At 24.8% G+C, this 25,267-nt stretch overlaps 1 protein-coding gene across 1 annotated transcript; it reads right to left on the bottom strand.

The window, feature by feature from the left end:
• Positions 1-9,415: 9,415 nt before the first annotated feature.
• On the bottom strand, positions 9,416-12,611 carry LOC145841495 (dnaJ homolog subfamily A member 1-like). The gene is made up of 7 exons (XM_082948858.1): positions 12,474-12,611; positions 11,731-11,881; positions 11,278-11,504; positions 10,985-11,105; positions 10,240-10,470; positions 9,782-10,001; positions 9,416-9,515 (listed from the first exon to the last, which is right to left on the bottom strand). Exons 1-7 carry the CDS (start codon positions 12,609-12,611, stop codon positions 9,416-9,418), a joined length of 1,188 nt encoding a protein of 395 aa, XP_082804984.1.
• Between the last annotated feature and the right edge of the window lie 12,656 nt (positions 12,612-25,267).

Below are 25,267 nucleotides of genomic sequence, written 5' to 3'. Positions count from 1 at the left end.
TTTTGTTGTAAATTTTTTTATTATCATAAATTTAAAAATAACCTTGGTTTTTTTTTTGTTAAATCAAAAAAAGCTTTTTTATCTAATTTTAAGTTTTTGTATAGTTAAAGTTATCAAAAAACAAACTATATTTTGATAAAAAAAAAACTCTTTTGTTCATTTATTTTATTTTGTGTTTAATTTATACTAGACATTAATTATCAAAAACTACAAATGACACTTATTTAATTTTTGTTATTAGTAATTGTGATTAGATTTGTAAAGTAATTTCTTAGTTTTCCAATTTCACTGTCTTTTGTTAATCTTACCTAAACTTTTTTTTAAGCAGCATATTTTATAGTAATATATAAAAAATTGATAATGAAAAGCTTACTTATAGTTAAGACTAATTTATTTTAAGCCTGTCACTAAAAATATTGGTTACTTTAAATTTTCTAAAAAGAGGATACATATTAATAAATATATTTTAGTTTTTAGATATAAAAAAGTCCACACTTTCTTATTTTTAAATCCATATTCATAACCTATATTACCCAATTTTTTAAGATCAGCTTGATTACAAAAAACTAACAAACAAAAACTAAATATTAAACCTAGAAGTTCACAAACTATACTTTTGAACTTAAATGGTTAACATTAAATGAATGACAATTCAAGTGTAGAATATTTTTACAATCACAAAGTATAAATTTGTAAAAATTTAATCTTTTGTCCTTGTTTGATATAAAACTAGTATTCATATGAATAACCTTGTGTGTATATATGTGTTTGATAAACTTAATTAAGATAATATAATTTATCACTAAATGTTTGTTAGAGCTTTTAACTGATCACATTTTTAAGGAATATATTTAAAAAAATGTTTTTTTTACTTGTTTGTAGTTAAATTTATTTTATCAAACTAAAATCATGTGTCAAAATCTTTAAGTTATAAGGAAATTTCGTACCTTTAATGCTACCTTACGTTTAAAGATATATAAGTTGTTGAATACTGAATCTAGAATTAGTGAAATAAGTGTGTATCAGAATATATTTTTTTAAATGCCTATTCTAGAAAAAGTTAGACAAGTAGTAGAAGTAGCAGGAAATGTTAAATACTTTATACAGGACAAATATATTGCTAGTGTCTTGTTGAAGTTTTTATTTATTTTTATATACTTAAAATTCAAAATCACATTGTTTTTCTTTAACATTTAAATTACAGGGTTGCCAAAAAACTAAGTCCTGGAAAATCCTGTAATTTTACAATTTAGGCTAGAGAATCCTGAAAAAACCTTGAAAATGAAAATTTTTTAAAAAACCTTTAATTTTGAACAATATTTATATTTTACGTAGTAAAATTTATTTAATACAAAATATCTACGGTTTAGTTAAAAAAATATAGTAATCATTAAAAAAATTGTTTAAAACACATTCAAATTAGCTTTACAGTATCTTTTAAGTGTTATTATACTACCCAACAGTTTTAAACCTCAAGCTTAACTTTAAAATAAAAATAGACCATAAAACGTGTACTTTTGAAAATTTGTATAAAAATTTTGAAAATCTGGAAGAAATACCTCAAAAAATTGGGCAACCCTGGTTCTAGAACTAAATGTCTATTTGTATATTTAGGACAAAAAAATATCTTAATAACATATTATGTGAAAATAGTTTGAAAACTGAAAAAAAAAAGACTACCTGAACTATGTTTAAATCGGTTACTTTTTTTTATCACTTAAGTTTTGCTGTAAAGCAGGGTTTACCAAAGTTTTTTTCAAATGGTCCCCTTTAAGGTATCAAAAACAGTATGACCCCCTTAAACAAGGTTACTCAAAAACTACCATAAAACATTTGAGAACTCTATTTTTATTTCGCTCGTTATTAGCTACTCAAGTATATCTAATGTAAGTTTCAAAACTATCTAAAAAAACACTTAAGAAATTTTTTTTATTGCTCTTCATAAACAACTTCAGAATATCTAGTGTAAGTTTCAAGTTATGACCTTATGGCCCTCCTATGGCCCTTTTACTGCTCATGACCCCCAATAGGACCACTTGACTAACTTTATGAAACCCTGCTCTAAAACTTTAAATTTGTAAGTTCTATCTTTTTAATAATTAGTATAATATACTTTTAAGAATAATATTCTTTAAAAAAGTTTTGGAAACCCTAATTTAAAGTTAATCTCAAAAAAATTTAAATTAAATCAGCATTTTGAAAGACATATTTCTTAATAACTAATGTTTCCAGTCAAACAGGGTATCTAAAAAACTTGAAATTCAAGAAACTCCTGTAATTTGACAATTTAGGCTAAATAAACCTGGAAATACCCTAAAACTAAGAAATTATGAAAAAAAATCATAGAATTTTGAACAAAAATTATTATAAAACCTGAAATTTTGCACATTATTAACATGTTAAGTATTACAATTCTTATTTGACAAAAAGTTTTACAACAAGATTAAAAGTTTTTATAATCATTAAAAAAATATTTAAAAACACAATTAAAGTAGCTTTACAGTATCTTTTTGATGTTTTTGTACTACTTAAAACAGTTTTTATATTAAATTTAACTTTTAATTTACAATAGACATACTCAAAAACGTGTACTTCTAAAAACCTGGAAGAAGTTTCTCAACAAAATTAGAAACCCTGGTTATAAAACCTTTTTTCAATTTGTATATATAGGAAAATAAAATATTTTAATAACAGATTTTTGTGAAAATTATTCAAAAAAATTATTAATATGTGAACGTAATCAAGTTCCTTTACTATTTTTCATCTATTAAGTTTTACTTTAAAGCATTAACTAATTTATTTTTACTTTAATTAAAGAAGTTAACTAAAAAGTTTTGAATTTCGTAATCACTTAAAATATTTGAAATGACTAGACTAGCTGTTCTAAATACAACTTTTTCTGATTGTGTTTCTACTTTCTAAACAGATTTTGAATAATATTATACAAATATATATTAAAGGTAAAATAATTTTACTAATATTTAATCTGGTATTTTTCAGGAAAATTTATAAATAATAAACGTGATGTACTTAAATAATACAAATTTAAGTCAGTTAATAAACTAATTTTCTGGTCCTCAAAAATATTTGCGCAAGTTTTTTAATGAAGAAAGAGAAAAATGTTGTAAAGAAATTGAGAATTTAGAGAAAAATTTTGAGGAAAGTAAGGAAGATTTGATAAAGGAAGTGAAGGAAATTTTTCAGTACAACACTTCAAACTTCAAAACTCCCTCTCCAAACTTTAAGTACAAACTCGAACTAATGAATAATGATGATCCAGATTATATGATTTTGAAAAGCTCGCTTAATAGAGATTTTGAATTTACTACCTATTCAATGATTGTATCAAAAGATTATTTAAATGCACTTGTACAGAAGAAAATGGTGTACAAAATTTACAGAGTAAAAACAAATGGTAAAAATATAACTGAGAATAAAAACTGTGAATCTTCTAGTATACTATTACTTCATGGAACAAAAGGGTCACGAGTGGAAGGTATACTGAAGGAAGGATTCAGACCATCTCAATCTGGAAGTTATGGCCCAGGAGTGTACTTAACTAACAGTGTTTCTTATGCTTACAATTATGGTAATAGTTTTGTAAAAGATGAGGAAACTCCTAAAAAGTTGAATTACTTGTTTGTCAATAAAGTTAAAATTACTAATACAAATGCAGACTCTGCAACTTCTAGTAAAGACAAGCAGGGTACAAATTTAGGTAAAAGTAATTTTTCATTTGCATCTCCTAAAACTACTGCTCATTATGAAAATGGAAAAAAAGGGACTACTTCTATAAGTTCAACAAGTCGAAAAACAGAAAAAAGTTTAGAAGACTATGCTAATAATAAACCTTTTTTTAAGTTTGTTAGTAGTTTTCCCAAAAAATCAACAAGTTTCAATGATTCACCTCCGGATACGTTTGACAGTCAGAAAAACAAAATTCTAGAAGGTACATTCAACTATGATTTATTTAAAACAAAAATAGCTGTAGCCCATCATGACTTAGTTACTCCTGCATATCTGATAGAAGTTGAAGTTAAACAAAATGAAGAAGAAATTGTTAAAAATGTACTATACAACACATTATGTGTGCATAGCTTTAGTAAACAAGCTAATACAAAAATCGAACCTAAAAATCTGTCAAAAAATTCAGAAGATAGAAATTGTTTGAAAACAGCATGCGACTATACTGCAGAACAGTTTTATTCAGAGTTAGAGTCGGAAATAAATTTAAACCAAGGAGCAAAAGTTGACTTTATAAAATCTCAATTTGATCACCAAGTTGTTTCACTAACTCAGCAATTATCTTTTGAAGTAAGAAGTCTTTTGAAAACTACTAATGATAGTTCTATGATGTATAAGACTGAACTATTAAAATCTACAGATGAAGATTATCATTTTATCTTGCATTTGAGAAATGATCAAAAAACTAAAGATAACTCTAAAGCTCTTCATGTATTTAGAATTAATAATCTTGATCAAAATCAGCTTTTAACAATTCAAAATGCTGACCTTATTTTTCACGGAGTTAAATGTAACAAAATTTTAAATGTACTTAAGTATGGATATCCAAAAGATGCTAAATCTTATGATGAACAGTGCAAAAAAGATTGTTTTGCTGAGAACAAATTACACGCAAACAACTGCTCCTGTAGAGCGTCTAACATGTTAACAAAAGAAATTTCAAAAGGCACTTGTTATTCTAAAGTAGACGGTGAAATAAAAAAATTGTCTTTTGTGTTTGTTGTAGGCTATGGAAAAGCAATTACAAATAATGATTTCGATGTTGAAACAACTTGTTTATCAGTAGGCGGAAACCAGGAAAGTCCTACGAATGTTGTTTCAGACAGCAGAGGTTGTTCAATTTTTTCTGGTTCTGAAAACGAGGTCGAATCACATACAGTAGGGATGGTACCTGCATATTTGATTATATTTGAAGCTTAATATATAAAAATAGTCGAAACATTGCTGTTTTGAACAATGTTTATTTGGTTATCAATCGTCTATCAGAGTAGCATTTTCTTTAAATATTAAACTTTCAAGCGTTGCAAGTACACTAGATATTTAAAGTTCTTTTTTAGCGAAAAAAAGTTAGACTATTTATAATTTTACTTTTTTTTAAGGATAATGGATTTTTATTTAACAAGTATAGGTTTTCAATAAGAAATTAGTTTTACATGATTCATTTGGTTTAAAGATTGTTCAATTTATAATTGACTATATCTTTTTTTTTTAAGTTTTGCTAAATAAACTTCTTTCAACTAAATTTTTACAGCTTTCTTTACATATATTAAACTGAAATTACTTTTCAAAGTTAAATTAAAGTGCCTGATATCTTTTTGTCGTTGTTTCTTAGTTTCTAAATTACATAGTAAAAACTAATTTTCATGCAATAGAATAAACTTACTATAAAAACAACATTTAGAGTTTTTTTATATAAAAGTTATGAAACTTTAATGTTGTTCTTACAAACAAAGAAACCTTTTTAGGTTATATGTTAAAATTGATAAAACGTTTGATTAAAATATTAGTTTTTGAAAAAAAAAATTTATACACAGTAATATAATCAAATAATTATTAAATTCTATGTTTTTTAAAAGAGGTTATACTTATTCTAATTTATAAGTTTTCAATTTTGTTTATAAATGCTTAATTAGTATATTTTACCACACTACACTACAGTACAGTGTAATACTTTGATAAAACATATTTAAAATTAGATTAAAGAAAACTGATTACTGAACAACATAATTTGATGTTTTCAATCATTAAAAAATATATAAACAGCAAGATAAATTTTATGGAAAATAAAAATTATACAAACAATATAAAACAACTACAAAACACAATACAGTAACCTCTCTGATCTTTACGCACTCGTGACGTTACGCACTCTGGTTTAGTTACGCATTTCAGAATTCTATAAAATTCAGAAAATTAAAACTTTCATTCTTTTTAATATTGCACAAATTAGGTTTAATGTATATTTTTGAATTAAAATATGTTTTTGAATGCTAACACACCTCTCTATATCTTTAGACTTTGTAAATTTATGTTCCTTGACTAATTGATAAACATTTAGTTATACCTCAGTATATCAGAAATTTTGTTAACAATAAGCGATTAAATTAAAATTCTGAAATAAACATGACTGTGTTTAATAATAAAAGTATAATAAAATAATGAGAGTTCAAAACAGAAAGAAATAAAACAGCAGTCTTGCCCTATATATTAATAAACACCATTTTATAATTGATAAGAAATTATAAATTGAATTTGCCAAGTAGAAAAGAATATAAATGTCACATATAAATAAAGATAAAGATAATTTCTACCTATTATTAAAATTGTAAAACTATTTCTACTCGTTTTGTTATTTTATAGAAATTCAAATCCTTTTTTTAATATATGTATAGTTTTATCTGTTGTTTTCATAACTATAAATTAAGTAAACAAATAGTTAAAAGTGGGAAAGTGCCCAGTCTGCTTTTAACTAGAAGCAATATTAATAAAACAGCCATTATAGTGAGTATATTTGGTACCGCTCGTTTCCTTACGATATCTCATATCTTTACGCACTTTTTCTGTGGACACAATGTTAGCATGTTATGACCAAAGTTTTAAGTAAAGCTATTTGTTTATCTTATACTTCATAAAAAAACAACCGATACCATAATTAATTGAGTAAAAATAAAACTAAATCTTATAAACAAGTTATTTGCCTCCCTTTATCCCTATTACCCCATTAATCCATTTAATTTACTTAATAAGTGAAAAGCAAATTTTGTTTTGAACTCAAAAATGTTATCTAACTATTTGCAAAATCTGATTATAACCATCTAAAAATTATAGTCTAAGTTAATGGAAAATATTAAAAATTGCATTGCTAACTGTTTAATAACATTACTTACAAGATTGTTAAAAAAATACCAATTTTCAAATAACAAGTGAAATAGGATTTTAGACTTTACATGATAAATGATTATTTGTGCAACATTAAACTGAAATTACAAATTATACTTTAAGAAGTAACTAAAATACATTTTTTTATAAAAAACAGAATTGAAAATCTTAATTCTGCTTTAAAAACCTTCGCTTTAAAATATTAAGTAAAAAAAGCTAAGTTTTTCCAGAAAAAAGAATTGTGTATATAATTTCAAAGTATAAATACTCAAATTTGTAGTTTAAATTACTATAAATTGTTACATATAAAAAAAAAAACTTTTAAGTCATCAACTGATTTCAAAGATTTCAGATATCTCTATTTTTGGGTGGTTAAACATCTAAAGGTGGTTTATCTTCTGAGTCTAGTAAGTTTTAATAATATTATATTTAGTCTGTAACTTAAATATTATAAGTACATTAAACGAAAAAGTTAAACTAATAACTAAAACTCAAAGAGCTTAAAAAAATTAAAAATTTCTCAAGTATTTACTGCAAACAAGATACATGGTTATCAACCTTTGATAACAGGGATACCCTTAACTAAATGAGTATTTAGATATAATTTATATAAGTCAAAGATAAAACTACTACAAACTGACAATATATACAATAAAAAAGCAAGTTTATAAAATTAAGGCACTTAAAATAACTTTAATTCAAAGAAAAGTTCTAATGACTATCATGAGACTCAACAAGTGTCAAAAATAACTTAAGTTAGCATGATAATATCACCATTTTTAACAAACATGAGTTTTCCTGCTAGTGTACAACTCATAAGACAAAAATAAAAAGGTTTTAAGTGATTGAACTAATAAAAAAATAAGTAAAAAATATTGGGTTTAAAATTAAAAAGCACTTTATTATACCTGTTAGCCACTCTTAATTTACAAAACTAGTTATAAAAATCTTAAATTGTGTTCTATATTTTTTAATAGCACTATGTAGATCATACAGTAATATACAACATTTTTATAAAATAAAATAGATCCAATGGCTTTACCACCTTAAAAATTAAATAAAATGGTTATAATTCATTTAAATAAATGACAGTTTAAAGGTTGTAAATAAAAGTATAAAGTTGTAAAAAAATGAATATATAGTGATTGTATTTCCTAAAGAAATAATTTTTGAAAAACGTACAACAAGTGAAAAATTCTAATTTTATATTTACGCTTAGAAATGAAAATTATTTGATATATAAGTGAAAACAAAATAAGATTTAAATAAAGATGTTTAGCTAAAAATCATCAGTTTTGTCTATTTCATCAAAGTTGAGAAAAATAAAATCTTAAAGATGTAAAAATCAAAAAACTAAAACAATACATAACATTATTTATATTCAATACTAGTAAGTTTTTAGTCAAGTTTACTATATAATAGTGGAAGATACTTTTTTCTTAAATTTACTATTCCATCATTACTTACAACTAACAGTTAACAATTTAGTTATGATTAATTTATTCATTTGATGTCTAAAAACTAACCTTATTAGAAAAAAAACATAAACTAACATTAGAAACATTCATACTTTTAAAAATAATTATTTTTTTTATTGTTAATATAAATTATGTTTACAAAAATTGTGTTTTCTTCATGACTTGTTATATACAACATTTTCTTTCATAATAAATATAAATCTTACTGCCGGGAATTTCCGAATTTTTTTTTAGTTTTAATTAAAAGGCGGCGCTTGTTACCATGTCTGGTATGGTATGGACTTCATGAATCCTAAGCAAAGTGGTTCTATAATTTATATAAAATTATATTTGTAATGTTTATAAATTGTAAATCTATACACTATACAAAAGTTTTATAAGTACACAGTATGTATTTAAAAAACCGTTTGAGTTAAACCGTTTAAGCTTAAAAATCATTCAAAAATAATTGCAACTCTTTTGATTGAAAAAACATACTATTTATATTTTTCTACCTACAAGGTATAAAACTACGTAAACAATACAAAAAGTATGAACAAAATTTTACGTAATAGCTGGATTTCAACTTTTAGTAGACTAATTAAAAGAAAAACCATGTTTAGTTGCTCTTTTATAGCGATTATACCAGTTGTTTTTAGGTGCTTTACAGGAAACAAATACTGATATATTCATTTGCTATAGTTGAAGTTAAACAAAATATAATTTTTTGAAAACATTAATACATTGATTCATTTAATATAAGCTCACTTAAATTAATTATACATATAGACGTATATACAATAAAAGTTATTCTTTAGTTTATTAACTAAGAGTGTAAACAAATATGTATTGTTTATTGAACGATAAGAAAAGCGCTCAAATATTATGTCCTAGGAACTGGTGTACGAAAAAACCTTTCGGTTATCAAGTCATACACCAGGAAACAGTTTAAAGTCATGTCCAGGACATGTGCTAGACAACTAAACAAATTTCCTAAAATAACTAAACTAAAAATGTTACATTTCAACCACAACACAACTTGTTAAGTTTTTCCACTACAAATTAAAAAATCTACGAAAAAATCTCTGTCCTGGATCTGTTTCGTTCGAATCATCGTTTTGTGAATCAGTTTCACGAAATGGTAAAATATTGCATCTGAAATAAAAATTAATTTTGTACATTGAGGTTATTTTCCATTTTGAAAAATCAAACTTTTAATGTATCATGTTCTTTAGAGATTTAAAGAAGATTCTTTTTATTTAAAAAAATGATATAAAGAAGAGATGTTTAACAAAGTTTTTAAGATAATGAATTTTAAATAAAAAAAAATGTTAAGAAATCTATTTTAAAATTGCTAAAAATAGCCATATTTTTATAAAGATATTAATTAAAATGGTAATTGTTTCACGTTAGCAACTTACGGTTCCAAAGTGACTTCTTCGTAATTATCTTGAACCTCAACAGTCTTCTTGGGCGGTAGGAGGCCTTCCAGTTGCTTTAATACTTTTTCGTCCTTCAAACCGCCTGGTGGAAAAACTACAACGAACTTCACAATCATCCTTCCGTTTATGAGCGGGTTTCTGTGCTTTGGCATTCCCTCCTCGTTTATGCATTTCACCATGCAGCCGTCTTTGATGTCACCTATGAAAATTTATTCACTTAATACTGCAATTATTTTAAAATTTTTTTTAGATTTGTAAGAGTGTTAAATAACTTAAATTTAAATGCTGGTTAGACCTTTTGGCCTGTTTAACTTTTATATTTATTTTTCTTTATCTTCATTTTATCATTAGTAAACTGAAACAAAAAATTACAATATATTATACTTCTTTAAAATATTAATTTCCACTAAATTATAAAAAAACAAATAACTACATACAGGGTCCGTTTGTGACGAGAAGTTTTCTTTCATCCAGGGTCTTTACGACGCGCTGGAACCCGGTGAGCGCCTCACTTAAGGAAATATCAGTTTGCAAGTGCAGGTCCATGTTGTTCCTCGTGTAAACGTCGTGGGGCTTCTGCTTCAACCCGATTATGACGTCACCTGCGATCTTGCCGGGCTCCTCGTCTCCCGCGCCCGTGAACTTGACCGTGTGTCCCGTTTTCATTCCTGTTGAAGTACAAAAATGTCATGTTTTGTTTTGAAACAATAAAGACTACTTGAGTAAGTACGCTAACTTTGTTTAAGAATTCAATTGAATTTAACGAGACTTTATGAACTTAATCTGCTCAAATTGTGAATACTAGGAAGAATTTTGGTAATTAAATGGTTTGATTATCTCATACAAGTTATTCATGTTTTTATTGTAACCAATAATTGAAAAGACACATTTATTTGTTTATTTTAGTTTAAAATATTTTCAAAAAAAATCGTGTGTGAAACATAAATGATAACAAAACAATGTTTCACTCCTATATTGGGATAAAGAAAATCATCAGTTGTTGTAAATAATATACCAAAATTTATTCAAATAGAATATCCCAATATAGGAGTGAAATATTGTTTTGTTGATAATAAACTGTGAAAATAAATAATAGATAAAAATCTCCTCATAGCTAATTAAGTCGAAAACTTAAATTGTTTGACTTAAAACAAACTACAATGATATAAATAAAAATAAAACCTTTGTCAATATGAACTTCAATGATTTTGGGTTGGGTTAGAATCTTTTTTCCATGACAATTCTTGCATTTGTCAACGATAATCTCTCCTTTACCATTGCAAAAACGACATGTTTGTTGTACCTGAAAACAAGCAATATTAAAATATAAGTTTACATTAGTACTTCATAAGTGTTCTTACAAAAAAAAATATTTCTAAATAGACATATATTTAAACTGTTTAGATCATACAATAAAGTACTAATGATTTTTAAAAATAAAGTATAAATATATTATACAATACTAATACACTCACCCGTTGAACCATGTTCATTCCCAAATTCTGATAGATGGACCTTATACCCTGACCTTTGCAGTGCCTGCAACTTTTAACGTTGCTGCCTCCTCTACCGCTGCACTGCTTGCACACAACCTTCCTGTTTATTTTCAGCCGTCTGGTGGCGCCGCTGTACAATTGCTCCAACGATACCTTCAGCTCGTGCACGACGTCCGCTACCTTCGGCGGTCCGCGTTGCCCACCCACTTGAAACAAATAAAAATTAAAATGAATACCGATAGCTACATAAATTACAAAAGTTTTTAGAACGTATACTTTTATCATATTGTAAAATAAAATTATTTTTCAAAATAGTTATTACTCGGTTATCTAAAACTACGTGCTATTTTTAAGTATAAACCGTTATCAGCATCGCTATAAATTTTTATACCCTTTTTGAAAGTTTTTCCGCTATAATTTTCAACAACTTACTTCCACCAAAACCGAACAAGTCGAAAAAGTCCGTTGGATCCTGATGCTGGTTACTGCCTCCTTTCTTCAGCGCAACCTCGCCCCCCTCGTCGTATATTGCTCTCTTCTCCTCGTCTGACAAAACCTCGTACGCATAAGATATTTCCTTGAACTGTTGTGTACGTTTGTTTAGAAAAAAAAAAGTAATGTGATATAAGAAAAGGAAATTATCTTGAACTGTGCAATACTTATTTGTAAAGAAGTGCCTTAAAATATAAAGTAGATTTATGTAAGAAAAATCTCCTTTAACTGTTGAAGTTTGTAGTGTTGGTAAGATTAAAATTACAAGATGTGGAGTGTTTACTTTAAATATTTTAAATGAAAGATATTTTGTTGAGCTGTGACATATTTGTTTTCTAAATTAAAGCTATTCAAAATTGTATTGTAAAAAAAAGGGATAATTTATATTAAAAATAAAAAAACGAATACTTAAGTATGCTATACTATTTTCATCTACGATTTTTTATACTCTATAACAGGTACATAGAACAATAAAAATTTAACTGTAATCAAACTCAAAAGCTAGTCATAAGTGCTTATTTTTTCTAAAAACCATTATATTCTATCCAATTAATTTTACTACTATAAGGGAAAACTAAAAAAAAATTATGGTTTTAAATTTTTTAATCTTGTTTTTAACAACTAAATAATTTAAGTTAAGTTTTGTAATTTATAAAACTATTTTTAAAGAGCTTATAGAATACCTTTTCAGAAGCTTGATTATTTCCCGGGTTCTTATCAGGATGAAATTTCATGGCCATTTTTCTGTAAGCTTTCTTCAATTCAGCACCAGTTGCTGTGCGAGTTACACCAAGAGTTTCGTAAAATTTAGTTTCAACCATTTTGTTTACTATGATATTATTTTCTAAAGATTTTTTATTTGTTAAGAAATATACAAGTTTATTCTTAAACACAATAATTAAACGAATATTTCAATACTGTTAAGTATGATATGGACAAACTCAAAAGTTTGCATTTTAATAATTAGCGTTGTTTTTATTACATACATTAAATTTGTAATTGGTAAATAAGTACTGTAATTAATCTTACTGTTCTACTTTCTTTAAACAACATTGGGTTAAAGTTATAAATTAGTATAATAGCAACGTTGTATAAATTATATAACTGGTACAGAAAACTTAAATAACAAAAAAATGTTGCTAACTTATAATTCAATTATAAAAAGTTAATTCAATTAACAAAATAAGCTAAACAGTTTTAGGTTGCCATAATTTGTAGCTTTTTTAACAAATAGCATGAAATTTACTTAAGGGCAAACAAAAAGCTATCAATAATGGCAACTATGCTAAATATATGCCACTCTATGAGTCAAAAAATCTTCCCTGAGTGACCAGAAACTTCCCTGAGTAACCTTAAACTTCCCTGAGTTTCCCTGAGTTTTTTTAAATTTTTTCAATTATAGTATTAATATAAAAACTACAATGTTAATTCTAAGAATATTGAAGAACTAGCCGTAAGGCTATAAAATATATAAATAAGCACTTAAAAATAAATCAAATTAACTTTTTTGAACAAAATATTGAAACTTGTTTAAATAAATCTCATTCTAGATATAGAAAAAAATTTCCCTGAGATTTTCTGAAAAATCTTAAAGTTTCCCTGATATTTTTTTTATAAACTAAAACTGCCTTGAGTTTCCCTGAGTTTAATAAAGGAATCAAATTCCCTTAGCATCCCTGAGTTTTTCTGTAAATTGAAAATTCCCTGGCAACCCTGATATATTCAATCAATAAATATTAATTATTGTTTTCTTCATTCTGGTACTAATTTAATCAACTAACCAATGAGATAAAAATTAATAAGTACAGGAGCTTCTTCAGTGGGGTTACTCAATTAAAAAAAAAAAGCTTCACATAAAATTTTAAAAAAATCAAAACCAGGTTTAATTTTTTATAAGCTGAACTGGGTCATTTTTTATAAATTAAACAAAACATTACTATATTGTGTTTATTAGTAAAAATTTAAACCACAAAAAAAAAATTGTTCTGTTTATTATTACATTATTTACTTTAAGTAAACTTTTTGTAATGAGTATATATGTGAAGTGTGAATTAAAAGTTAAATTCTAAATCACAGAATAATCAACTTTTAGTTTACATATTTTAAATTCTAGTCATAACAAAAATACACTTAACTTAAATAATGTAATAACAACCAGTTTATGTATTTAGTGTTTATAAATTTAGCTGATTCATTTAACCTGGATACAAAAAAAAAACTTACATGGGCATTTTTAATAAAAACTATTTCTAAGATAACAAAATTTATATTAGGATTGGATAAATGTATTTAATTTATTTTATAAAAAAGTAGGCACAAATGTTTTAATTAAAATATAAAATTACTTTTTCTTAGTCATTTATCTTAAGAGGTTAATGTTTTAATTACAACTAAAATTCTAACACTTAGACTTGACTTATATACTATAATACAATTTCATCAGAATCAAATCCAGAACTTTCTAGATTCTAGAAATATTTAGTTACAGCTTTATTTACGCTGTAAGCGTGAAATTTTTAACTCAAAATATGAAAAGTTTATACGCTCAAGTAATTAGTTTGCATTAAAACTATTTAAATTTAACAAAACTGATCTAGATGTCCTTTCTCTTTTTTTCTATTAACTATTCTTAAAATCATAGTTTTTTTTATTAATATTTTGATATACCCACATCAAACTAAAACAATTCTTATTTTTAAAACATACTTTTAAATTTTTTGTAATATGTTATAAGTAGAAAAATACTAATTTTTATAATAATGAAATTTAGAAGTTTGTAAATATAATAACTGAAGTCATTAAACCTTACAACTCTAGTATAGTTTTAATATAAACTAATATGAACTATATTAAATACTTAAATGAAGTAGGGCTGCTTTAAACTGGCTACAATGTAAAAATACAAAATAAATGGAAAACAGAAAAATTAAAGTCTTTATTGAAAAAGTTATTTGGTAGAAACTTTATAAATATTGACAAGACTTTTGTTTCTTCAAGCGTAGTTCTAAATTTATGATTTTTGAATAATAGGTAAAGAATATAATTCAAGTCCTAAGAACATCTTGAAATAAGTTACAAAAATAGTACAACAAAGGTTTTTATGATCTTACAGGAAATTTATTATTTACAAAAGCCTATTTTTTAAACAATCTAAAAAATACAACTAGTATGAAAACTAAAAAATACAACCAATTGAAAATGCTAGTATATGTTAAAACAAAGTAATTAATCTTATTACTAGAATAAGCAATATTTTTAAACCACAAACACCAGTTGTACATTATTATTAAATTTTTCAATGATAGTTGTTAAAATTTAACTAGACATAGTTAGATATAGAAAACAAAACAGATTTATGTGAAGCAAGTTTCATTAACTAAAGATGTTCAACCAAATATTTGTTTACAATGTAGCAGATTCCCGCACTTACTTTAGTGTGGTAGTTTTAATATCATTTACACCATGGTTTCCCAAAGTGGGCAATTTGGCTCCATTAGCGGCCATGAGCAGCAAAGGAGCCAAAGGAGAGGGGGCATAAGATCATAATTTAAAACTTACACTAGATATTCTACAGTTGCTGATGAATAGCAAAAAAAAATTTTGGTGCTTTTATGGTAGTTTTGTAAATTTACACTAGATATCCTCGAGTTGCTGATGAAGAGCAAAAAAGGTCTTAGGTGTTTATTATGGTAGTTTTTGAGTAATCTTGTTACAAGGGGGCCATAGCTTTTTTTTATTTCTTAAAATGGGGCCATTAAAAAAACATTTTGGAAACCCTGATTTACTCTTTTTATTTTTACTCTTCTTATAGTTTGCTTAACACTAACCATATTTTTTCATCAGTTGATAGAATTTTGGTATTTGAAATCTATCTAAAAAAATTTATGATACTAAGTCTGATAAACATACCAAAATGTATTACTCAAATTTTAGTTATCGTTTAGCTATGCAACATAAAAGATTTTTAAAAGCTTGTAGATATTTAGAGGAGTAACTCAATAACCTTATCAACTTGAAGAAAAAGCTACCCTAAAGTTAATATAATTTTTTTTAATTTACCAAGATCTACATAGAGTTATAAAATATAGTTGAAAAGTTTTCGCTACTTTGCCACTTACTAAAAATATTACTGTAGTATGTTTGTTTACTTAAGTTTTTTAATATAAATAATCATAAAAAAATAAACTGTTTATTATTTAAGTGTTTAAATTATGCTTTTTAAGTAGATATTTTTTAATTTCTGTATATTGAGATTTTATTATTCGTAATTAACAACTTGAATTTAACCTAATTTAAGTAACCATTAAGTTTTCTAGAAAGTTTTTTGTAAAGCTTTCAAATAATAAGTTCAAGCTTAAAATAGAACAAACAGTAAATAGACTTATGCATATATGCAAACTATTGTAGTTTATGGTAAAAGTATTTAAACCAAAAAATCAAATAACGATAACTTTGACATAGTAATGTAATGAGCTCATTTCAGGGTGCCGAGCAGACTTGTTATAAATAAAAGTGTCATAAATTCTAGCTACTTTCATATAGTTTTAATTTCAAAGGGAGTTCACCAAGAGATTTTAAAACCTTGCAGTCAGAAACAGAAACTGCATAACTTTATAATATATATTAATAAATATATGAAAATGAGTTTAAACAACATAAAAAACATGTTAGTCATTATAGTTTGTTTTTTAAAGTTTATTTTATAATTTTCTAACTAAGTTTTTAAAATATGTCTTAAAAGAATGATTTTACTGGAGTAATTAAGTTAATATTTTTTTTTTCATAAAAAAATCAGAAAAAAATGCTCTAAAACAAACAATTTTTTTTAAAAACTAGTCAAATTTTGCAGAAATGTTGTTAAAGTACAGTTATTTATCATTTGTTCTTCATTGTTTTATCTAATGTATTGAATTTTTTTGACTATCTAAACTTTTCTAAATATACATTTTTTTGCTTTTATCAAACTATAAGCCATTACCTAAAGCATTCTAACACAAAAATTTCTATAATAATAGTATTTAAGTTTACAGACATGTTGTTAAATGTACATTCATGTAATTATAATTTTTTATTGTACTATATAGTATACTACAAAAGTTAAAGCTAATTGAACTTTTCCAATATAAAAATAGATTTGTCCAGATAGATTTTGTCTAGTTAAAAATAACAATGTATGAGTTTAAAAAAGAATAAAATCTGGGATCATTTTAGTTTAAAAATGTTTTACTAAGACTTTATATTTTTGCCTAGATATGTTTTGACTTATAGTCACTTTAGAGAATAAATTAAATTTACTTACACTGCTAAATTCAATGACAAGATAAAGTATACTGTTTCAAAGTTTGTTGTTAAATATTAATTTAAATACATTTCTGTTATGGAGGCTGTCCTCAGGAATATTATAGAGCTTAAAAATTTAACTGTTTTCTTAAATATAACCAACTCTGTTTATGTTTTTGATATACTCTGATTTGCCATACACTCAAGGAAACTGTGGAAATTTTAAACTCTAGAAAATCTCAGAAAGATTCAAAAAAGCTCAGAGTATATTGAGTTTTTAAAACTAGAGGTGACTCAAAACAGTTTTAAAGTTTTATATAAATCTCAAAGATCTAAGTAAGAGTATCTTAATTATTTATTTAAAGTCTTAGGCTAGTTTTTAAGTTTTTTTATTGATATTTACTTTTTAGATGATTTATTTTAGTTTTTTTGTTATTTATGAACTATTTAGTTAAATAAGTTTTTATTGAATTTCAAAAGTTTTTTATTTTTTTTAAAGTTTTGAAAAATCTCATATTGACTTTAGGCAGTTTGTAGTCTCTCAGGGTAGTTTTTTACTTAAAGAGTGGCAACCCTGTATATACCTATATAATTTTATTCTTTCATAGCTAATTATCACAGAAATCAAAAAAACTTTTATCTTTTCCTTGAAACTTAAGCTATTTTTTTTTAATTCAAAATATTTACTTAATTTTATTAGAAACAATTAGTTTAAATAGGGTTTTAATTCACAACAAACATACTTGAAAAATTAAAACAAAATAATTTTTCTTCAGTTTTTTATCAAATATTTTATTTTGTTCGTAAAAACTGTAGAAGGAAGAAATTTTTATTGAAATAGCCTGTATTAATTTTTTATAGGTTGTTTCCGTAAGACTTTTACTAAGCTTTTTTAGTTCAATCATTTATCTCAAAAATTACTTTGAACGAAAAAAAAATAGGCAATAAATTATTGTTTAAGGATAATATTTAAAAATATTTGGAATCAATTAATTTTTGAAAACAAAATTATATAAAATTAGTTGCAATAGAATCTTGTATGCAGACTGCTGCAGTTTACTGATTCCTGAATTCGGTAAATATTAGTCAACAACGTCTTTAAATATATATTTTAATGCCATTTAGTGTCAGCTTGCCTACAAAATTAGTTTGCCGTAAAATGTATAAATGGTTTAGATCTTTGTTTTAAAGTTAAAGGAAAGTGATTGTCATAAACTTGAAGTTTTTCTTTAAGTAAAAGAAAATAATTTTTTAGTAAGAAAAAATTATCTCAAAAAATAATTAGATTTTTTATTCTAAAAAGCAAATATTAAGTATTAAAAATTTAAAAAAAGTAAATTTAATTTAGAAGTCTTGTTTATTAAAAATGTTTTTAAGTACCGTAGATAACTTAACAGCATTATTAACTTTTGTATTTTCAGATTTTCTTTTTTCTAAAATTAAATCAGGACTTTTTTAGATAGCACTTTTGAGCTGTGTTTGAAATAAAAAGAGAAATGAAATTGAAATTAGGTTTTAAATTATGAAAATAAACTTGAATTTACTTTGAAATAGGAAAAAAAAGTAATAAAAATTAAGTAGAAATAAATCAAACTAAAACTATTAAATAAAGTCTGTTGTTGAATTTTTTTACGCATTTGTTTAATAAAACTAAAGTTTATCATTGTGAAAATTTTTGATATTTTAAAAGTTTCAGCTTGTTTTATTTGACATGTTTCGTAGCGATTGAACTACACTTAAGATTATAAAATTTCTAACGAGACCATATAAAGCTTTATTCACTTTGTGAACACACCAATAAAAAGTCTGTTTTTGAAAAACGCAAGAAAAATTTGTTTAAAATAATCGAACTTTGTCATCGTTTAAATTTTTAAAACATTTTTTAAGTTTCAGCTTGTTTTACCTGACATGTGTCGCGGCGATTAAACTCAAGTCAATATTATAAAACTTTAAACTAACATATAAAGCTATATTAACCTTGTGAAACCAAGTTGACACAAAACATAATTTAAATTTGTGAAGGTTTTCTAAAAAACATTTCTACAAAAATGAACTACGACGGTAAAATGAGTTGGAATCGAAAAATGTAAATCGCGTTTGCGAAAGCAAGAAAATAAAGGCTGCAAAGCCAGATAAGTAGAAAATATAAGTAAGTTTTACTTCTGTGAAAATTTGTTTGCGAACAACACAAACTTACTACCTAGAAAAAAACTATCCATGTTTTTGTTCGATTTTAAACTAACTTCGTATTTGATGTAGAAAAAAAGGATTTTGAATACATACAAAAACTAAAGCTTAACAACTTAAACTGATAAGATTTACTTTAGAAAATAAACAAAAAATAAAACAAAAATCACAAGAAAATTACTACAGTACGTTTTAAGCTCAATCTGTTAAAAAGAAATCAGCTCTGCTTATATTTTTTTAGGTTTAAACGGTAACTTTCCAACAACAAGACTTAATCGGCTAGCTATCTAGCTACTATGTTTTTACATTTCAAATATTTTCTTTTATTAATAAAAACATTTTTGAAAATTGAATATAAAATTTCACAACAAAACAATTTTTAAACTGTAATAAAGCAAAAATATTTTTACAGATTATTACTGTTATTTCTATTCTTTAAATCTTAAGCTCTAGTATTTCTGTTTTAGTGTAGATTAAAACTTGTTTTTTAGTCGATAAGTAAAGTCAGCCTAGATTAAAAATAACAATTTTATAAGAATATTTAATAAAATCTCCAACACAAGGTATTTTAAGTATAAATAATGAATTTAACTTAATTTTGCATGTGCACTCATTTTAAAACTGATTATGGACTAAAGAATCTTAGAGTTTATCTAGTATAGTATCTTTAAATCAAATTGTTTTTAATATGTCTAGTTTAATAACATTTTAATAAAAGTTTACCTAAAGCTTAGTTTGATATAAAATTTTTGATTACCTGGTGTCAATCCTAGTTCTACCATATAAAAACAAAACTGAAATTATATTTACCGAATTAAATGATAAACAAAATACTACACCAATTAAACAGGGTAGCTTCATTAGAAGGAAACCTGGAAAATTCTGTAATTTGACAATTTAGGTAAAAAAAAAGTTAAAAAACCTGAAACTTAAGAAATTTTGAAAAAGACCTGGAACAACCTGAAATTTTGAACAAAAATAACTTAAAAACTTGGAATTTTAAACAATTTTTATATGTTAAGTGAAATCTTTTGATTTGACATAAACAAATTACCTTATAGATAATAATTTTGTGTCATCATCAATTAAAAAAAAAACTCATTTGAAGTACATTTACAGTATTTTTTAAATGTTTTCATAGTAATTAACACAGTATTTTTTTAACTTAAGTTTACACTAAAATTAAACCCAAAAACAAGTACCTTAATGAACTAGGAAGAAATCTTGAAAACCTGGAGAAACCTAGCCTAACGTAAGTTGCAATATTGTTTTAAACTAAATGCTTGTGATTTGTTAATAATTTTATGAATAGTAAATATTGATATAACCACAGGATAAAATAGTTTAATTGCATTTAAAAAAAATCTAATTTTAGTTGGTAGGGCTTGAAACAACAACTCTGAAGTAGAGTTGATTAAAATTTAGATACTCAGGATGATTAAAAAATTTTAAGTCTCAGTGTAACTCAGGCTAGTTTTTTTTATCTATTCAGGATGTTTCAAGCCACTATGGTGTTATTTAGAAAAAAATGAGGTATTTTGAGGTAATTTTAAAATACTTAGTCCTATTTTGATTGTCTAAATCAAGAATGAGATTTTGTTGTTTAATACCCAATAATAAGATATTTTAAAGGCAAATTTGTTTAAAACCTTGATTTGTCTAGTTACTAAAAAAATTTTAGGTTTAAATTTAAAATATTTTATAAATATGTAAAGGATTAAAAAATTTAAGAATGATTTAAGGTCACTCAGGACAGATTTAAGTAAGTTTGCCAAAAACAAAAAATATCTCAGCATAAATTTGGTCTGTATGGTTAATTTTTTGGACATAACTAATGGCAATCCTGTTAATTTTAAACTACTTAAGGACTAAAGACTATCAGAAAAAATCAAGTATAGTATCTTTAAAACAAGTTGTTTTTAATAGTGTTATAGTTTACCTAAAGCTTAGTTTGTTCTTTATTTTTTTATTACCTTGAGTCAATCCTAGATTCTACCATTGAAAAAATTAAATGAAACTAGATTCACCAAATAAAACCTACACCAATTTTACAGGGTAGCTACTCTGGCTGGTAACCTGAAATTTCTGATATTTGACAATTTAGGCAAATAAATCCTGAAAAACCTGGAACTGAAGTAATTTTTAAAAAGACTGAAAAAATCCTAAAGCTTTGAACAAAAGTGATTCAAAAACCAGGAATTTTAAATAATTTTTACATAAATTAAAAATTTTTGAATTTACACAAAAACAATATCATATAGATAACAATTTTGTGTAACCATCAAAAATTTTTTTATTAAAAAACACATTTAAAGTACCTTAACTATAGCTTTCTAATGTTATTTTTACTATTTAACACAGCTAATTAACTTGAGTTAAAACTATAAATACACCCAAAAACAAGAACTTTAAAAAACCTTAAAGAAATTTGAAAGCCTGGATAAAAATTAGACTAAAGTCAGTCGCAACTCTGTCTTAAATTAAAATACTTGTGGTTGTTTAATGATTTTTTGAATAGTGAATACTGAAATAACCACAATATATTAAAGTTTAATCTCTTTTCAAGAAATCTAATTTTAGTTGGTAGGGTTTAAAGCGACAATTCTGAAATAGAGTTCATTAAAAGTTAGATACCCAGGATGATTTAAAATTTTTAAAGTCTCAGTGTAACTCAGGCTATTTTTTTTTATTCAGGATAAGTAATACAACTTTGTTGTTTTTTAGATAAAAATAGGGTAATTTAAAGTTTTTTTTTTAAACCTTAGTCCTTTTTTGATTCTCTAAATCAAGAATGAGATATTATTGTTCAATGTCCAATAATAAGGTATTTTATTGGCAAATTTGTTCAAAAACTTAATTTGTCTTGTTAATAAAAAGTTTTTAGATCTGAGTATGAGAAATTTAAGAAATATTTTAAGGATTAAAAAAGTTCATGATAAACAAGTGTTATTTAATATTGTTCAAGGTCACTAAGGACAGATTTAACTAAGTTTACCAAAAACAAAAATATCTCAGGATGAACTTGGTCTATAAGGTTAGTTTTTTGGACATAATTAATGTTAATCTCTTAATTTTAAGAATGATTAAGGACTATAGACTCTCAGAAATAACCAAGTATGGTTATGGATACTTTTTTTTTATGGATACCAATCCATAAAAAAAAGTTGGTCTTCTTAATGGTGCTCTAGTTTACCTAAAGCTAAGTTTGTTACTTAATTTTTGATTACCGGGAGTCAATTCTAGATTCTACAAATGAAAGGAAAAACTTAAATTAGATTCACCAAATAAATTGATTAACTAAAAACTACACCAATTTAACAGAGCAGCTATTTTAAGTGGAAACCTGTATTTTGACAATTTAGGTTAAAAAAAAACCTGAAAAAATCTGAAACTTAAGAAATTTTTAAAAAGACGTAGAAAACCTGGACTTTGAGCAAAAACTACTCAAAACCTGGAATTTAAAATAAATTTTACATGTTAAGCAGACAAACTTTGATTTCACACAAAAAATTTCGCATAAAGTGATAATTCAGTGTCACCATCAAAAGTGTTCTTAATAAAAATCTCATTTGAAGTTTCTTTACAATAAGTTTTTAATGTTTTTATACTATTTAACACAGTTTATGATTCCTAAAACTTAAGTTTAATCTAAAAGTAGATAAAAATACAAGTACTTTAATAAACCTGGAAGAAATTTTAAAAACCTGAAAAAAATTTGCCTAAAATCAGTTGCAATCCTGTGTTAAATTAAATGCTTGTGATTTTTTCATGATTTTCTGAATAGTAAATATAGAAAAAACCATAGAATATAATAGTTTAATTGCAAAATAAACAATCTATTCTAAGTTAGTAGAGTTTGAAACAACAATTCTGAAACAGGGTTGGTTAAAATTTAGATAATCAAGATGATATAAAACTTTTAAAGTCTCAGTGTAACTCAGATTAGTTTTTTTTAGGATGATTAATACCATTATGGCGTTATTTAGAAAAAAAAAAGGGTAATTTTAGGTTTTTTTAAACCTTTGTCCTTTTCTAATACTCTAAATAAAGAATGAGATATAGTTGTTAAATATCAAATAGTAAAATATTTTATAGACAAAATTGTTTAAAACCTTAATTTGTCTTGTTATTAAAATTTTTTTAGATTTAAATATAAAATATTTAACAACTATGTTAAGTATTTTAAATTCATGATGAAAAAGTGTTGTTTAAAATTGTTTAAATTCACTCAGGACAAATTTAAGTAAGTTTGCCAAAGACAAAAGATATCTCAGGATGAGTTTGGTCTGTAAGGATAGTTTTTTTTGACATAATTAACGGCAATCCTGTTAATTTTAAAGCTGATTAAAGACTAAAGACTCTCAGAAATAATTAAGTACAGTATCTTTAAAACAAGTTGTTCTTAATAGTGTTTACTTGTACCTAAAGCTTAGTTTGTTGTTTAAATTTTTATTACCTTGAGTAAAACCTAGATTTGACCATTGAAAAAAAAAAACTGGAAATTAATTCAACAAATAAATTGATTAACTAAAAGCTACCTTAAATTAACAGGGTAGCTTCTTTAGCTGGAAACCTGGAAAAAATTGTAATTTGACAATTTAGGTTAAAGAAAATCCTAAGAAACCTGGAAGTTAAGAAATGTTGAAAAAGGCGTAGAAAAACCTGGAATTTTGAACAAAATCACTCAAAAACCTAGAATTTTAAATAATTATTACACGTTAGGCAGAGAATTTTTGATTTTACACAAAAAATTTGCCATTTAAATATTAATTTTGTGTCACCATCATTTTTTTTTTATTCAATAACTCCTTTGAAGTTATACTGTTTAATGTTTATACTGTTTAACACAGTATTTTACTTTAAACTTAAGTTTAAACTAAAAGTACACCAAAAACAAGTACTATAAATAATTTTGAAAATTTTGAAAACTAAAGAAAGTTTGTCTAATATCAGTTGTAACCTTGTGTTTAATTAAATGCTTGTGGTTTTTCATGGTTTTATTGTTATATTACTGATTAAAGAAATAACCACAGGATAAAAAAGTTAAAGTGTATTTCAAAAAACATTATCTTAGTTGCTAGAGTTTGAAACAACAACTCTCAAACAGGATTGATTAAAAGTTAGACACCCAAGATGATTTAAAATTTTTAAAGTCTCAGTGTTACTCAGGCTAGTTTTTTTATTTAGGATAATTAAAGCCACTATGGTGTTGTTTAAAAAAAATTAAGGCATTTTTAGGTATTTTTAAAATCATTTGTCGTTTTCTAATTCTCTAAATAAAGAATGATATATTGTTATTAAATATCAAACAATACGACATTTTATAGGCTAATTTAAAAAAACCTTAATTTGTCTTGTTATTAAATAGTTTTTAGATTTAAATATAAAATATTTAAGAACTGTCTTAAGGAATAAAAAATTCATGAAGAATAATTGCTGCTTAATATTGTTTAAGTTCACTCAGGACATATTTAAGTAAGTTTTCCATACACAAAAGAAATCTTAGGATGAATATGGTCTGTAAGAGTAGTTTTTTGGACATAATTAATAACAATCCTGTTTATTTTAAAGCTGATTAAAGACTAAAGACTCTCAGATTGATATTAAATTTTCGAATACCTATAGTCATTTCTAAAGTCAACCATTAAAAAAAACTAAAATTAGTATCACCAAACAATAGATTCATTAAATAAATTGATAAACTAAAAACTACACCAAATAAACAGGGTAGCTACTTATGTTGGAAATCCAGAAATACCTGTAGTTTGACACTTTAGGTAAAAAAAAACCACAAAAAACGTGGAACTTGAGAAATTTTAAAAAATACGTAGAAAAACCTGGAGCTTTAAACAAAAATCACAGAAAAACTTGCAATTTTATATAATTTTAAACATGTAGAGCAGACAAATTTTTATTTGACATAAAAAATTTCCTTATAGATAATAGTTTTGTGTCACAATCAATTTTGTTTTTTATTAAAAACATATTTAAAGTTTCTTTACAATATTTC

This window comes from Thalia democratica, chromosome 1 (genome assembly GCF_965202585.1).
Source record: "Thalia democratica chromosome 1, ktThaDemo2.hap1.1, whole genome shotgun sequence".
NCBI classification, from domain to species: Eukaryota; Metazoa; Chordata; class Thaliacea; order Salpida; family Salpidae; genus Thalia; species Thalia democratica.
The sequence above is the reverse complement of the archived record's forward strand: the minus strand, read 5'-3'. Positions and strand labels throughout refer to the sequence as shown.